Source organism: Phyllopteryx taeniolatus, chromosome 17, assembly GCF_024500385.1.
Source record: "Phyllopteryx taeniolatus isolate TA_2022b chromosome 17, UOR_Ptae_1.2, whole genome shotgun sequence".
Classification (NCBI taxonomy): Eukaryota; Metazoa; Chordata; class Actinopteri; order Syngnathiformes; family Syngnathidae; genus Phyllopteryx; species Phyllopteryx taeniolatus.
Window position 1 is genome coordinate 15,937,021 of NC_084518.1, and position 16,278 is coordinate 15,953,298.

The 16,278-nt window shown below is 42.3% G+C and overlaps 2 protein-coding genes and 1 long non-coding RNA gene across 6 annotated transcripts in view; 2 read left to right on the forward strand and 1 right to left on the reverse strand.

Annotated features, from left to right (window-relative positions):
* The window catches only part of LOC133467420 (uncharacterized), a 100,672-nt gene extending 85,929 nt beyond the window's left edge, over positions 1-14,743 (reverse strand). For all 3 annotated transcript variants that reach the window (XR_009785220.1, XR_009785219.1, XR_009785221.1), the window contains exon 1: positions 14,606-14,743. This is a non-coding gene — a long non-coding RNA (uncharacterized LOC133467420). The remainder of the gene's footprint in view (positions 1-14,605) is intronic.
* On the forward strand, positions 25-6,386 carry LOC133467397 (golgin subfamily A member 6-like protein 25). The gene has a single exon (XM_061752234.1). It carries the CDS (start codon positions 1,635-1,637, stop codon positions 5,703-5,705), a length of 4,071 nt encoding a protein of 1,356 aa, XP_061608218.1. The 5' UTR covers positions 25-1,634; the 3' UTR covers positions 5,706-6,386.
* LOC133467408 (integrin-linked protein kinase-like) lies at positions 6,161-14,300 on the forward strand. Of its 2 annotated transcripts, XM_061752256.1 has the most exons (13): positions 6,161-6,287; positions 6,403-6,543; positions 9,528-9,693; positions 9,770-9,865; positions 10,739-10,835; positions 10,945-11,028; positions 11,109-11,194; positions 11,296-11,405; positions 12,240-12,367; positions 12,449-12,570; positions 13,351-13,450; positions 13,533-13,663; positions 13,734-14,300. In XM_061752256.1, the coding sequence occupies exons 2-13, from the start codon at positions 6,455-6,457 to the stop codon at positions 13,881-13,883; spliced, it is 1,359 nt and encodes a 452-aa protein (XP_061608240.1). In that variant the 5' UTR covers positions 6,161-6,287; positions 6,403-6,454; the 3' UTR covers positions 13,884-14,300. The 2 variants fall into 2 exon arrangements, with proteins under 2 accessions (XP_061608240.1, XP_061608239.1); XM_061752255.1 differs by having other exon boundaries at positions 6,253-6,543.
* Positions 14,744-16,278: the final 1,535 nt, after the last annotated feature.

The following is a 16,278-nucleotide window of genomic DNA, read 5'->3' on the forward strand; positions in this document are numbered from 1 at the left end:
GGGCAATTTAGAGTCTCCAATTAATGCATGATTTTGGGATGTGGGAGGAAACCGGAGTGCCCGGAGAAAACCCACGCAGGCACGGGGAGAACATGCAAACTCCACACAGGCGGGGACGGGGATTGAACCCCGCACCTCAGAACTGTGAGGCTGACGCTCTAACCAGTCGGCCACCGTGCCGCCCATTAAGCAACAATGTACATAAAATGATTAAAATCCTATTAAACAATGTCTTTTACATTGTTCCCCCCACCACCACCACCACCACCACCACCACACACACACACACACACACACACACACACACACACACACACACACACACACACATCACATGCTCTGAATCCAAATCCAATCCAGATTGCACATTTGCCCAGTGTAAACTCTACATGGAAGGTTGCTGATATGGCCATTCTAGTCGATATATATCGATTAATTCTATTCGATATATATCGATTATTCCAAGGTATTTTCCCCACATGTGCGCTGAATCCGAATCCAATCCAGATTTGTCATGTAGCAGCAAAGTAAAATCAACAGGTAATCATTTTTAACATCTTCAAATGCTTATGTGTCTATCATATTAGATGTATATATTATTCCAAGGTATTTTCCTAGTGTGTTCTGAATTCGGATCCAATCCAGATTGCTCAAATAGCAACAATGGAACTTCAAGAGTGTGAATTGCTTATGTCAACTATATTATATATGAATATTCTTTCAATATATTTTTCCCAATTGTGCTCCAAATCCAGATCCAATCCAGATTGCACAATTGGCACCAATCTAAACTCAAGATCAAATGTCTGACAGATCAGGTTGCAATTGTGCTCATGTAGAATCTTAATAGATAAAAGGAATAACATGGAAAAGTTTTGTGTCGCTATGATGTTAATTCTAAGCCATGGGGGAGATCTGCTTTTTTGTTTGTTTTTGTTGTTTTAAACCTCATCTAAACAACAAAACAAATAGAAAGGGCTGCAACAGAGTTGTGAGCACATCCAGTCAGCGTGGGCCGACAGCTCATCAATAGCTAACGTTGGCCTCTGTATGGATCCTCTGCTGGATTTCGGCCAACTGGTGCCAACATTCAGAGACGCTACACACATAAGTGAACTTTTTAAGTGGACAAACAAAAACAAGGACGTAAGCAGAGCTACCACTGATTAGCAATGCTACAAGTTGCAAATTGTACAGCCAATATAGTACACAAGGTCTTCTGATTAGCTGCCGTCAAACTCATACTAAACATGGAGCCGCCTCGTAGTCATCACAAACATACAATTGTTTACTCGGAAAAAGTTCCACATGGTCCTTAACGAAGTCTAAAAACATTATGTAGGAGCCCACTCTGGTATATTACCACTGCCTCGTGAATCACAAATATACACTTGTTGACAATGACTTATTTACCCCCACGTGTCATAATGATCATCGCCAAACATCACAGCCCTGTCATCCCTTATGAGACAGGAAAGTAGTCATCGACAAAGGCAGGAAAGTCTGGAATTCGCCGGAATGAGAGGAGAGAAAAAACACAACTCGTCAGGAAGCAATGCGGTGACCCGATCGCGTCAAAGAAGAAGAAGAAGTCTCGTTACGACGGGCAGCAGCGTGACGCAGAGTCACGCCAAATGGAGAGTAAAATTAAGCTGCAAATACGCTCCTGCCTGTCGAGCCTGCAACCGCGACGTTTCCGGGAGATTTACCGGGTGGGAGAACGCCGACATCACGCGATTTGCATCCGTGACGGCTGGCTGGAGTTCTACCTGACATGTGTGGAGGAGGCACAGCGTAGAATATTTCCCATTAATTCCAATAATTCATTGAGAGACTCAAAAGCCCCAGGAATGTCTGGAAAGGACACAAACTGTTTGCTAAAAGGAGGTAAGAGGGAGGTGAAAGAGAGAAGAGCAGAAGAGAGACATTTAGAAGTGATTGGCATAGGAGGAAATTATGATGAGAAGGAGAATGAAATCGACCTTGAAAAGAACAAGGTGAGTGGTCATGAAGAGGAGGAGAAAAATCACCAAGAGGGGAAAAAAAGTCACAATGTGGAAAAGGAGAAAATGAATCACCAAGAAGGAGGGATTGGCAGGGTGAAGGAGAAGAAATGGGAAAGAAATGGTGACCAGGAGAGTAATGACGAGGAGAAGAACAACAAACAAGAGAAAGAGGAGGAGAAAAACAGTGGTCCTAATGAGGAGAAACAGGGTGACCAGAAAGAGGAGGAAATAAAGGGTTACAATAAGGAGAAAGAGTGGAAGGAGGACATTAACTGGATGAAGGAAGAGAAAGTGGATGATCATGTTGAGGAGGAGAAAAAAGGAAACCAGAATGAGGAGAAAGAGAAACATCACGAAGAGGAGGAGAGAAGGAGCAACCACAAGGTAGATGAGAAAAGGAATGACCAAGAGGAGATTGACTGGATGAAAGAGGAGAAAGGGAGTGATCAAAATGAGGAGGAAAGGGGTGACCAGGAAGAGGAGCAAAAGGACAAAGAGGGTTATCATGAAGAAGAGGAGAATGAAGGAGATGATGTGGATGTGATGAAGGAGAAAGGGGGTGATTTTGTTGAGAAGGAGCAGAGGGAAAGTAGTCATGATGATGAAGAGAAGAATAACCAGGAGGAAATAAGGAGTTACAATGAGGAAAAAACAGGTGACAAGGAGCAGCAGGAGGAGAAAGCGAGTAATCATGAAGATGCGAAGATTAACGACCAGCAAGAGAAGAAGGAGGAGGAGATTGACTGGGTGAAGGAGGAGAAAATGTGTAACCAGGAGGAGCAAGAGGAGATAGAGGGTAATCATGAAGAGGAAGAGGAAGACAGAAACCAAGAGGAGGACAAAAGGAATGACCAAGAGGAGGAGTTTGACTGGATGAGCCATCATATTGAGAAGGAAAAGAAGGATGACCAGGAGGAGGAGCAGGAGGAAAAGGAGAGCTGTGGTGAAGATGAACAGAAGAAGAACCAACAGGAAGAGTTTGACTGGATGAAGGAGGAGAAAGGGAGTGATCAAGAAGAGGGTGCCAAAAAGAGCAAACAGAAGGAAGACGAGCAAGCGGAGAAGATTGACTCGGGGAAAGAGGTAAACCGAGGTCATTACAAAGAGGAGGAGAAAAGGGATAACCAAGAAGAAGAGCAGGAGAAGGAAGAGAGTGATCACAATGAGGAGGAGAAAAAGAGCAACCATGAAGTGGAGGAGAAAAGGAATGAACAAGATTGGTTGAAGAAAGAGAAAGGGAGTAATCATGTCGACCAAGAGGAGGAACACGATGAGAAAAAGGGTGATCGTGAAGGGGAGGCAAAAAAGAGCAACCAGGAGGAGAAAAGGAATGACCAAGAGGAGGAGTTTGACATGGTCAATGATGAGAAAGGGAGTGATAATAATGAGGAGGAGATGAAGAGTGACCAGGAGAAGGATGAGGAGGAGGAGAATAGTCATGAAGACAAGGACAAGAATGACCAGGAGGAGGAAGAAATAAAGAGTTACAATGACGAGCAAGGGGGTGACCAGGAGATGCAGGAGGAGAAAGAGATTAATCATGAAGAGGAGATGAACGAACAGCAGCAGCAGGAGGAGGGGGAGAAGGGTGATCATGAAGAGGAGAAAAAGGCTGACAAGGAGGAGGAGAAAGTGGATGATCATGATGAGGAGGAGAAAAGGTGCAACCAGGAGGAGGAGGAGGGCAGGAGTTACGAGAAGGGGGAGGAGAAAAAGAATGACCAAGAGGAGGAGATGGACTGGGTCAAGGAGGAGAAGGAGAGTGATCATGAAAATGAGGAAAAAATGAATGACCAGAAGGAGGAGGGAGAGGAGAAAGAGAATGGGCAAGAGGAGGAGACTGAGTGGGTGAAGGGGGAGAAAGTGAGTGATCATGTTGAAGAGGAGAAAATGGCTGACCAGGAAGAGGAGCAGGAGGGTGACTCTGCAGACCAGGACAAAAGGAGTAAACAGGAGGAGGCGAAAGGGAGCGTTCAAAATGAGGAGAAAAAGGATGACAAGGAGGAAGAGAAAATGAGTTGCAATGAGGAGGAGGTGAAACACAATAACCAAGAGGTGGAGATTGACAGGGTGAAGGAGGAGGAAGGAAGTGATGTTGTTGAGGAGGAGAAAATGGGTAACCGGAAAGTAGAGGAGGAGAAAGTGAGAGATTATGAAGGAAATGAGAAAAACAGCAACCAAGATGAAGGGGAGAAAAGAGGTGATCGAGAGGAAGAAGAGAAGAAAGAGAGTGTTCATCAAGAGGAGAAGATGAATGAGCAGGAGGAGGAGAACAAAGGGAGTTACAATGAGAAGGAGAAACAGAATGACCAAGAGCAGGAGATTGACTGCATGAGAGAGGAGAAAGAGAGTGATCATGGTGATGAGGAAAAAATGGGTGATGGGGAAGAGGAGAAGAAAGAATATAATCGTGAAGAGGAGAAAGAGAGCAACCAGGTGGAGGAGAAGAAAGGGAGTGAGCATGAAAATGAGGAGATGAACAACCAGGAGGAGGAGAAAAAAGATGAACTGGAGGAGGAGAAAATTAGTTGCAATGTGGAGGAGGAGAAAGAGGAGAACAGGAAAAATGACCAAGAAGAGGAGGAAAAAGCTGACTTAGATGAGGAGAAAATGAGTTACAATGAGGAGAGAAAGAATGACAAAGAAGAGGAGGATGTAAACAGTTGTTTTGTGAAGGAGCTTGAGAAGGAGGAGGCAGAGAAAGATGAGGAGGAAAAAGAGTGTGACGAGGAGGAAGAAAGGACAAACCAGGAGGAGAAAGCGAGTGACCATGATGAGCAGGAGGAAATGAGCTACCAGGAAGAAAAGGAGAACATAAATTACTATGAGGAGGAGGAGGACGAGGAGAAGGAGAAAAAGAGTGACCCTGAGGAGAATGGCCCGGAGGAGAAGAAGGACAAGGAGAAAGAGATTGACCCCAAGAAGGAGGAGAGCAACGAGGCGGGGGAGGCAGAGGAAGGGAGTGACAAAGAGGAGGCAAGCGACCAGGAGGAGGAGGAAGGGAGCGACGATGACGAGGAGGAGAAAGAAAGTGACAACGAGAAGGAGAGTGACCAGGATGACGAAGAGGAGGAGGACAGCGATGACGATGACGAGGAGGACGAGGAGGAGGAAGACACTGACAACGAGGAGGAGCACACTGACCAGGGGGAGGACGACGACGACAACGAGAGTGACAGTGAGGATGAAAGTGACAGCGGTCAGGACAGTGGCAGTGAGGAGGACAGTAACCACGAGGAGAAGACAGATGGCGGCCAGGAGAAAGAGAAGGAGGAGGACACGGACAACAAGGAAAATGAGAGGGCCAATGAGGCGCAAGAGGAGGAGGAGGCGATGGATGTGGACGAAAGTTACGTGCAGGAGGAGGTGGGACGACAGAGCGACGCCAAGGCGATGGGCGACCACGACAAGGAGAATGACCTCGAGGAGGAGGTGCCGGAGGGTCGGTGGAACGAAGCAGTGAGGAGGCTCTGGGTGGAAAGATGGATACGGGCAAGGAGAGAGAACGGGAGGCGCTGGGTGGTCATGAGGGGGAGGAGGTACAGAGCAATGAGGAGGCGCTGGATGACCACCAGGAGGAGGAAGAAGGCGAAGAGGAGTTTGGTCGCAATGAGGAGGCGGGCCAATAGAGTGATGGAGAGCCCACGGATCAGTGAGGCAGGAGGAGGAGAGTGGCCAGGAGGAGAACCAGGGAATTAAACGTGAGCGGTGTGACGAGGAGGAAGAGGAGGAGGTGAGAAAGAGGGCACCTAAGAGCGACCACAAGGAGCTGCTGGAACAACGGGAAGGTGAACAGTGAGGAGCAGAAGGAGCAGGAAGAGGAGGCGGCCTTACCATGAGGCACAACCATTACAACATTGCCTCAGAGTGGAGTAAAATATGTGTAAATATTAAGAGTGTATGATAAACTACTGTACTTGTCATGTGTATATGAACTTGTTAGCAAATATGAATAATTTATCGTGTATCGTCAAAACATAAACAATAAATCCATTTGACCAAATATGAACGATCACAAAGAAAAGCTCACTCATTGTAATTCCATATAAGGAGACTTGCATTATGCTGGCTCGGTATGTGTGAGGTAATCGAACAGTGACGTCGGCGGTATGCAGGCACCAGGGGGCGTCCGAGGTCCATGATTCCGGACCGTGCCCATCCGCCGGCAACAGCCTGGATAATGACCGCCGGGCGGGGCGAACTCGCGCCCGCTGCGCTTCCTCACTTATGGGGAAGAACTTTTTAAAGACTGGGTGGGAAAACTGAAACGGAGCTGTAACGGTAAGCTCCTTTAATTTAATGTTTTGTGCCTCTTGTTTAGTTTTTACCAAAGTTTAGGTACATTTCAGGTTGCGGTGGGTTTTTTTTTTCGTTTTTTTTCCTAACTACATTTCAGGCTGCACATCCCACAGTCCAAACGAAATTTAAAGGAGTACCCAACTGTAAACATGGATGACATCTTCACACTGTGTCGAGAGGGCAACTCCGTGGCGGTTCGACTGTGGTTGGACAACACGGAAAATGACCTCAATTTAGGGTAAGTGGAAAAAAATACACCGGGGGGGAAAAAAAAGCCTGATGTATGTGTGCGCGCACTTCAAATAGTTTCCATACTGATCATGCTGGGTTGTGCCGTTTTAATGATGTCATCGCCAAAAAATTGAGAGCTCAATATAATAGCAGCATACCCAGAAAGGAAGCTCATTCCAAGGGTCTGGCCGGCCCATATATGTATGTTGACAGCCCTCACTTCCCGTGTGGGCGGGGCTACACCAACACTAGGGGGTCTGGTCACTATGCCATGTTTTCCTTCACTGCAACTGGAATGCAATCACGATGAGCTGCTTGGGAATATTTCAGACCCTCAGCCGCTCCTGGATTCTTTTTATAGCTCAGGAATCCACAGACGGTGACGTCACTTTACGGCAGGGATTCCCAAAGTGGTGGTGCGAGGGGTGCGGCGGATTCTAAGTGTAATGGCAAAATAATCTACAGACAACAAAAAGTCCACAGTGCTTGAAATCCACGTTCATACAATTAATGCGATACAGGTACTCATAGCCCGCAGCATGCACAATAGAAATAAACAAAACTAGAAATAATCCACAAAAAAATAAAAAAATAAAATAAAAAAGGATGTGACAGGATTGGTCACAAATGATTATTGTGAACCTTGCCCAAGAGAAATAAACCCAGTGACTAAAAATAAACCACAGTTAAAAAAAAACAAGAAAAAACAATGGGTCCTGTAAATAAACTACAATTCAAATTGATACAGTATTAAAAAAAATCCACATTCTGTCACATGCGTGCATGTAATGTACATGATCACTATAATGCAATATCCACTGCCACTTTGCACAATAGAAATAAACACAATGACTAGGAATAATAGATTACCGTAGATAGAACGCTTAGTCACGTCATGTGAAATGTACTACAATATAGTGTGATCACTCCTCTCATCAGTTATTCATGATAACAGCCACCTTGCACATTAAAAACAAACACAACCACTAGAAATAATACACGTCAAAAAAATTCACAGCCCAACGTGCAATGTATGTCGTATAATCAATGTGACCACTCTTCTCGCCAATAATTCATAACAGCTACCTTGCACAATAGAAATGAACACAACAAGAAATAATCCACAGAATAGAAAAAAGACCATGTCACGTGCACATGGGAAATGTACTATAATACAATTCGTGTGCTCGTTTCCTCTCGCCAGTTATCCATGAAAACAGCCACCTTGCACAACAGAAATAAAGACAACTGGAAATAATCTACAGTGGGAAAAAAAGCATATACATATGAAATGTACTATGATATAATTAGTGCAATCGCTCCTCTCACCAATTACTCATGACAACCGCCACATGCAGAAGAGAAATAATCCACAATAATCCGCCTAATAGTCTAGTGTGAGTGCGCCATTAAGAGTAAGATCGTCTTCTTTTAGCGTTGAATCCTGGCAGCTGTCCAGCTGGCGTAAAATGATTGACAGTCATTCCCCTTTTTCACAGGCGTGTTTATCAGCGCGCCAGGCGTCCGGTGGGCTTCAGACCACCCACAGCGCAAGGAAGCGTGCACTGGAGTCTAAATAAAGATTAGGGAACGAGAGTCAGAGAAAGTCAGGAAGAGCATCAGCTGACCAAAAGAAAACAAGCACCCATATGTATCTGCCTTTGCCTTTCACACAGAACCCAACAAACAGGGGCTATTGCCACAAATCTGTGCGCTTTCAGACAGAGAAGTCTGCAAGTGAGAATATGGCAGAGACTGCACGAATTTCCGGCATTTACCATTGAGCCCCTTTCACACAGATACAAAAAAATTGCCGCATTGAGCTCTTTTCATACAAATTCCGCACAGATCTTAACAGATCTGGGAGGTATCCGCCTTTGCCTTTCACGCAGAACACAACAAAGACGGAATAATGCTGCGTCTTTACGCACTTTCACACAACGACACGGCACCCTATGTGAAAGGGGTGATGTTTCACATAGATCACAGTGTCTGTTGTGATGTATAAAATAGTTGTATGACAGCGACAATTGCTTTTAACACAAGGCAAGAGAAGTGAGTGTCGGGTGTTAAACTTGACAGAACCCGTTCCCGACTTTTTGCTATTCGTTTTCACACAACTGCCATCGTGTCTCTGACACCATCTGGGTTTGCTAACAAATTTGCCGATACTCTGGCCCTTTCACACAGAGCAGCAATATAATAAAAGCTGGTAGCGTGAAAGGAGGCTTAAGTTTGGACGTATAAAACAATTGTTGGATGGCAACAACGGCTTTAAACACAACTGAGTGGGATAAATGAGTGTCAGGTGTTAAAGTCAATACACCCCTGTCCCAGCTTTCTGCTATACCCTTTCACACAGACTGACATTCCACCTCTGATACATAAAAAGCCAGAAATTTAGCTTTTTGTATCTATCTTTCACACAAAAGGATGACATGGGAAAAAAGCTGGGAAGAAGCCGGCTTTAAGAGGCAGCGTGAAAGGGGCTTAACATTGGATTGTCTCAGCTTCCCGCTACATTCTTTCACACAGACTGCCATCACACCTCTGATACGTCAAAAACTGGGAAATATTCATTTCATATCTGTACCTTTCACACAGCATGACACTGGATACGGCTGTCTGTGTTAAAGGGGCTTAATGAGGAAGTGTAAAATAGTTGTCGGGAAGCAACTATTGGTTTTAACACAACAGGGTGGGAGGAATGACGGTCGACTGAGTGTTAGTGTATTAAACACACCCCGGTCCCAGTTTTCCCCTATACCCTTTCACAAAACCACCATCCTGCCTCTGATACTCCCACGGTAGCCGAGAAATTTGCAGATCTACTCCGACCCCCACATTGTGTGTCGGTACCTTTCACACAGAACAGCGACACACGGGAAAAGTTGAGAAAAGGCCAGCTTTAAAAGCCTGTTTGAAAGGGAGTTAACCACACACGAGGAGTTGAAAATGTCTGACATGTGACACGGGCTTTGCTCTACCCAGGGACGACCATGGCTTCAGCCCGCTGCACTGGGCGTGTCGGGAGGGTCGCGGTGGAGTAGTGGACATGCTCATCATGAGGGGCGCCCGCATCAACGTTGTGAACCGCGGGGACGACACCCCCTTGCATCTGGCATCCAGTCACGGCCACGCGGACATTGTGGCTAAGGTATGCTATTGTCACATGCTCATTTTGATGATGTCATAAGTGTGGAGTGACATCATCATCATCATGTTGTGCGCAGCTGATTCAATGTAAGGCGGACCCCAACACGGTCAACGAGCACGGGAACACGCCGCTGCACTACGCATGCTTCTGGGGACAAGAGACAGTAGCACAGGTACAATATATAATACATTTACAGTAGAGTGCACATGCTGTGCATGCCCCTGCTGAAGAAAAATGGATACAACACATTTGTTTTGTAACAATAAAAGCACTTAGAGTCAAATTATTGATAAATATCACTTGATCCTTATAGTAAATGTATTTATTTATTTTTACTATAGCATGTTATTGGTATATTATACTTTTATTTTTATATTACAGTACATATTTATCATTATATATTATTATTATTATTATTATTGTGATATATTTTCATATCGCTTGATCCTTATAGTGCATACAAACTGTTTATTATATATTTGTTACATTTATGTTGTGTATTTTTACAATTGTAAATTTTTTATTATATTATATTCTTCTTACTATACAGTTTCATATCATATTATAATGTTGGTTGATCCTTACAGTGTATCCATAAATATTATTTATTATATACAGCATTTTTATTTTGTATGTTTATAATTTTTAAAAAACATTTTTAATTACAATTTATTATTTTATACTATTAAGTTTTTCTATTTACATTATTTCAATCCCTGAATTGAAATTCAAATTCCACACAAGGTTGATGCTATAAAAATTATCCCAAATAAAAAGTATAAAATAAATTTAAAAAGACTAAATCCTAATTATGGATATTTACAAATTTTTATATAACTATTTTGCCAAATAATTGATATGTCATGAAAAAAAATGTGTGAGAAGCTGTAAATCATTTTGCAAACATTTTTTCCAAACCCATATTCCGTGGACATAAGATAGTCTACACACCCCTGTTCAAATGCCGGTTTAATGTGATGTAAAAAATTAGACCAAGATAAATCCTTTCAAAAGTTTTTCCACCATTAACTAAATGTGTGTTTAGGACCTGGTGGTGAGCGGGGCTCAGGTGTGTGTGTGCAACAGGTACGGACAGACGCCTCTGGACAAGGCTAAGCCTCACCTTAAGCAACTGCTTCAAGGTCAGCAGTGCAATCATGATCAAATATTATTATTATTATCACTGTTATTATTATGAAGCACTGACATATGTTACATATTTGTGGGTGTTTGTATGTTTGATTGATTCAGAGAAAGCAGAAAAACTGGGCCAGAGTTTGACCAAAGTTCCTTACAAGGAAACCTTCTGGAAGGGCACCATGAGGACCAGGCCTCGTCAGTCAGCATACAATTAACAAGCACACATTTTTGTCTTGATAACGAAACGAATATTGTTTTTAAAATGTTGCTTTCAGGTAACGGCACCCTCAACAAGCAGGCCGGTATTGATTATAAACAACTTTCACTGCTGGCAAAAATCAATGAAAACCACTCAGGAGAGGTTTGTGTCCCCCAAACCGCTCAAACCGCTCTCGCGTGTGCGTGTGTGTGTGGGTTCTTAGTTGTGTGATATTTTAAGGTGTCTATATGTGCGTGTTGTAGAGTTGGCAGGGTCGCTGGCAGGGTGACGACGTGGTGGTGAAGGTGTTGCAGGTGAGGGAGTGGAGCACCAGGAAGAGCAGAGACTTTAGCGAGGAGCATCCCAAACTACGGTAACTGACGCAACATCAGTAACCTCCCAAACTACAGCGCTAGACTTAATAATGACATCAATTCACGCGTTTTCAATAAGAAACACGAAAATGTATGCTGGTGGTAGACAACTGCAACGTATCCCACATCTTCAAACTTCACACTAAACATACAACAAAGAGAATTACAGTACCTGTTGTGTATTGAACCAAACCACATTAACTCTGTCTTACAAAGTCCACTTAGTTTAATGCTAACAAACAATGAAAAACGCCATAGATGGGCTAACGAATGGCATCTATGTGACAGTAATATAATGCTTTAAGCAACAGATAATTGAACAAAAACAGCGCATTACAAACTAATTGTTGGGTTTCTGGGGAGGCTGGAACTGATTAATAATTGCATTTCCATTCATTTCAATGGGGAAAGATGATTTGAGAGTGTTTTGAGTTACGCGCCTAGTCACGAACGAATTAAACTCTTAAGGCAGCACTGTACTTTAAAATGAAAGCATAATTAAATAAACATGAAAATTTGGAGTTCCTTTCAATTCAATATATTACAGTTCAACCAAATAAATCAAAATTGTAAGGAAAAATCTAAATTCAAACAGTAATGATTACAATAATCATAATAATATGTTTTAATAATTGAAAAATAAATAAAATTGACCTACGCAATAATGGTCATTATTTTTTTAACAAATTAAAGTAAAAATTTAACAAAAGGGGCCAAACATGAACATGATGTTTGCATTCTAAAAGCTGCGATGAGTTGTCATGGATAACAGGGAGTAGAGTTTATAATATCATGTCATGCTGACTACGATTCGATATTATTTTTGGGTTCAGGATCTTCTCTCACCCCAACATTCTCCCTGTTCTGGGAGCGTGTCAGTCACCCCCGGCCCCGCACCCCATCATCATCACCCCTTACATGCCGTATGGATCTCTGTTCAACCTTCTCCACCAGGGCACCAGTGAGTCTTCTTCCTCTCGTGTGTTATAAATAAAACAATGCAACAAAGAGTAGCCGTGCATCTTTCTCGTGTGGTCTTCAGCTCTGGTGGTGGACCAAAGCCAAGCGGTCAAGTTCGCCTTGGACATCGCCAGTGCCATGACCTTCCTTCACACGCTGGAGCCCATGGTGGCACGTCTGTACCTCAACAGCAAACACGTCATGGTGAGCCGGCCGAGCGCACGGGAGCTCGGAAGTCTTGATTATATGTCAGCTCTCTATAATTCGAGCGTATAGAGCTGTCTTACAAGGGGCCCAAGGATAATTATAATGCATATTGAATTAAATACTATATATTACAAAAGTATAATTATAAATATAGAAAATGTATATTTATGCTTTGTCATTTGTACGTTATCTTGGAAAACACTATTAAACTACTACTATATTTAATTTAAATGTAACATTTTTTAGTTCTATCAAGTAAATTAAAATTAATTCATCAATTGAAAATAAATAAAAACAAAAGCATATAAATGCAAGTGCATATACATAATTTTTATTGAAATATACATTTTGAATTAAAAATTTAAGTTCAAATATTTAATTCAATTCAACATATTTTCAATTTCACAGAGTCAAGTCAATTATCAATTAAAATGTTTACATTTTAAATTCAATTATAATTTGACAATTAATTAAATTTAAATTCAACATATTTCAACTAAACTAATTATTTTTTGAATTACAATGAACACATTTACAAAACAATATTTGTGTTCAACTAACTAAATTACGTTACATTAAACAGTTTAATTACACTAAAATTAAACAATACATTTTTATTCTGCTAACATTAACATATTTATGTTTAGGTAGTAAAAATGCAATTTTATGGAACCACCTGATAATAAAAATATGAATTTATCTTTCAATGTATGTATATTTAGGTAGTTTTTCAATCACTGTAAAAATAATCCATGCTGATGTGATTATAAACTACAGATTGACGAGGACATGACAGCCAGGATAAGCATGGCGGACGCAAAGTTCTCCTTCCAGTGCGCCGGGCGCATGTACTCTCCGGCTTGGATGGCCCCGGAAGGTATATTACTACCTTTCACTACCCACATATAAATACATTATCTAAGAAAAGACATTTAAACACCTATCTTGTGACATTTCAGCCCTCCAGAAGCGCTCCGATGACATCAACAGGAGATCAGCAGACATGTGGAGCTTCGCTGTGCTCCTGTGGGAGCTGGTCACCAGGGAGGTGCCTTTTGCCAACCTCTCGCCCATGGAGATAGGCATGAAGGCAAGCACGTTCACAAGAAAAATTCACCCCTGTTTTCTATATGGCTTGTAACGGTGTGGCCTATTCGCAGGTGGCTCTGGAGGGCTTGCGACCGACCATCCCGCCGGGGATCTCGCCTCACATCTGCAAGTTGATGAGGCTTTGCATGAATGAGGACCCCGCCAAGAGGCCCAAGTTTGACATGATCGTGCCTATCTTGGAAAAAATGCAAGACAAGTGAACCGCGCTGCGATTGGCTGGCAACCAGTTCAGGGTGTACCCCGCCTCCTGCCCAAAGATAGCTGGGATAGGCTCCAGCACTTGTGAGGATAAGCGGCTCAGAAAACAGATGGATGGATGGAAGTGAACCGCGCTCACCTATCTGCACAGTCGCTGTACATGAGGTCTCTTAAACCACACATTTTTCAGTAAAAATATGGCCGTCACTTTTCGTTTGAGTCTCGGATGCAAGCTTGTGCTTTTTTTTTTATTATTTTTATTTTTTTTAATTGCTAGTGGTCACTGTAATATCTGCTTTTAAATGCATAGTAGACTACTCAGTGACCTATTAGCCCCAAAAAAAACAAAGAAATGTGTACAAAGATAACGCTGTAACTCCGCCAATGCAATAAAAAATATATATTTATGACAAAACGTTTACTTTGGTATTGTGTATTTCCTTAATGTCACTGCAATGGTCAATGTGGGTTCTATTTTCACATTTCTTTATTCAAACATGACAAATGAGCCTCATCGTAGCCATACACCGAGGCTGACGGAGCAGCCAATGGGAGCCAAGCATTTACATGACCGTCAGATGAGTTCCCAAAATACTTCCGATAAGAAACAACTTCAACAACCTAAGTTCCTAGATATGGTCAAAATTTGCCCTAATTAAACATAATTTACTTCATACAACTCACACAACTTATAGAAAAGATTATGAAGATTTAAAGCCATTACCTTAACCAAATGTTACATCGTCGTCTAGCCAAGGGAGAAAAAGCGCCGGCATGCCCGATCTGTCCTCTGTGTTCGCTGTTCCGCCTCAGGCGGCAGATCGGTGCTAACTTATTATGTTAGTTAACTCTCAGTGACCCATTCTGTGTGTGGGGAGGGGGATATCTATTTTTAAGTTATTCAGAGCGTAGACTACCACTAAAGTGTGACTATTTCTCGCCAAAATATCGGATTTGTTAGCTTGTCAGTGCGACGTTTTGCAAGCGGCTACTTCCGGGAACACCCGGAATCCTTATACGGTAGGACTCATAACAGTCTGTAACGCTGTTTGGCGACAGACGTAGATTTTATTTTATTTTTTTATTTTTTTATATTGCTATGATGATGAAATTAACTAGAGTTTTACTTTAAGCAAAAATAAATACAATTCATATTTTTTGTTAATAAATAATAATGACATACAGTATGCAGAAATTTACCAGCCATGGAAGCAGCTCATTCACACTAGTGTGATGACGCAGCATCATGACCAAAATAGTCTGGTCTGTGTTGTGGAAATTTTACAATTGACTGTGATTTGTTATTAATAGCGTCGTAGCTTACAAGGTTAAAAATAGAGCAGCGCTGGTAAAACAACACAGATGACGACTACTCTTTCCCACCTTCATCGGGGATCCATCCTCATCTCTCTCTCTCTCGCTCTCTCTCCCTCTCCCTCTCTCTCTTTCTCTCTCTCTTTCCCCCCATCCTCCCCCAACCCCCCACCCCATTCAGTGTTTTGCTCTGCAGTGCTGAGACTTGCTTCATCATCCTGCACCGAAGCACAGGTAAGTCTCCTGCAAAATGTTAGATTTGACTATTCTAAGAGAAAATAAGGGATATCAGGGATGATAAACAAACATTGAATGATTCCTGACTGTGGATAAGATGTGGTGATGATAACACAATCCTACGTCATCTTTTCATCTGATTTATTTTAAAAACTTGCTTTGTATTAAAATTGATGGTGTATGTTTTAAAATACCTCAAAAGTAAAGTTAGAAAAAAATTGCAGCTGACACCAGTTTCACTGATTGACATGAAAATAGGTGGACATGCAAGTCATAATAATGCCATAAAAAATATAATAATAAAACAGGATACATCAAAAAGTCTTAAGGACCGTGGGCTATGCCTGAGATCGAACAGGAAGTCATACATTTTGATTTGACTTCCATGGCTCATGCTTTGACAAACATCTCTGCCCAAATGAGCCTCATTTGGTAGCATGTATCCGAGACAGATTGGCGACTCTAAATTGTGAAGCTTGTTTTGCCTAAACTGGCTAATGTGGGCAGAATGTGGCAGCAAGTTTTTGTTTGATGTTTGATTCAACCATGAAAACGCAGTGGCCTGTTCTTGCAAATATCAGCCCCCGACACCAGTTTCCCCGATTGACATGAAATTGGGTGGACATGTCTATCATAACAGGATGCACGAAAAAGTCTCAGGGACCTGTGCCTGAAATCGGTCAGAAAGTTAGCCTTTTTTGGTTTTTTGAGGATTTGTCATGAAAATGTTTTTTGGTTTTTTTTTCCCAGTTGGATGGAAGCTTTCCATCATGCTCCAGTGTCTGTTTGTGTTCGTCATACTAGGAGGTGAGGAAAATATTTCCACAGGTGTGTTTACATAGTTTA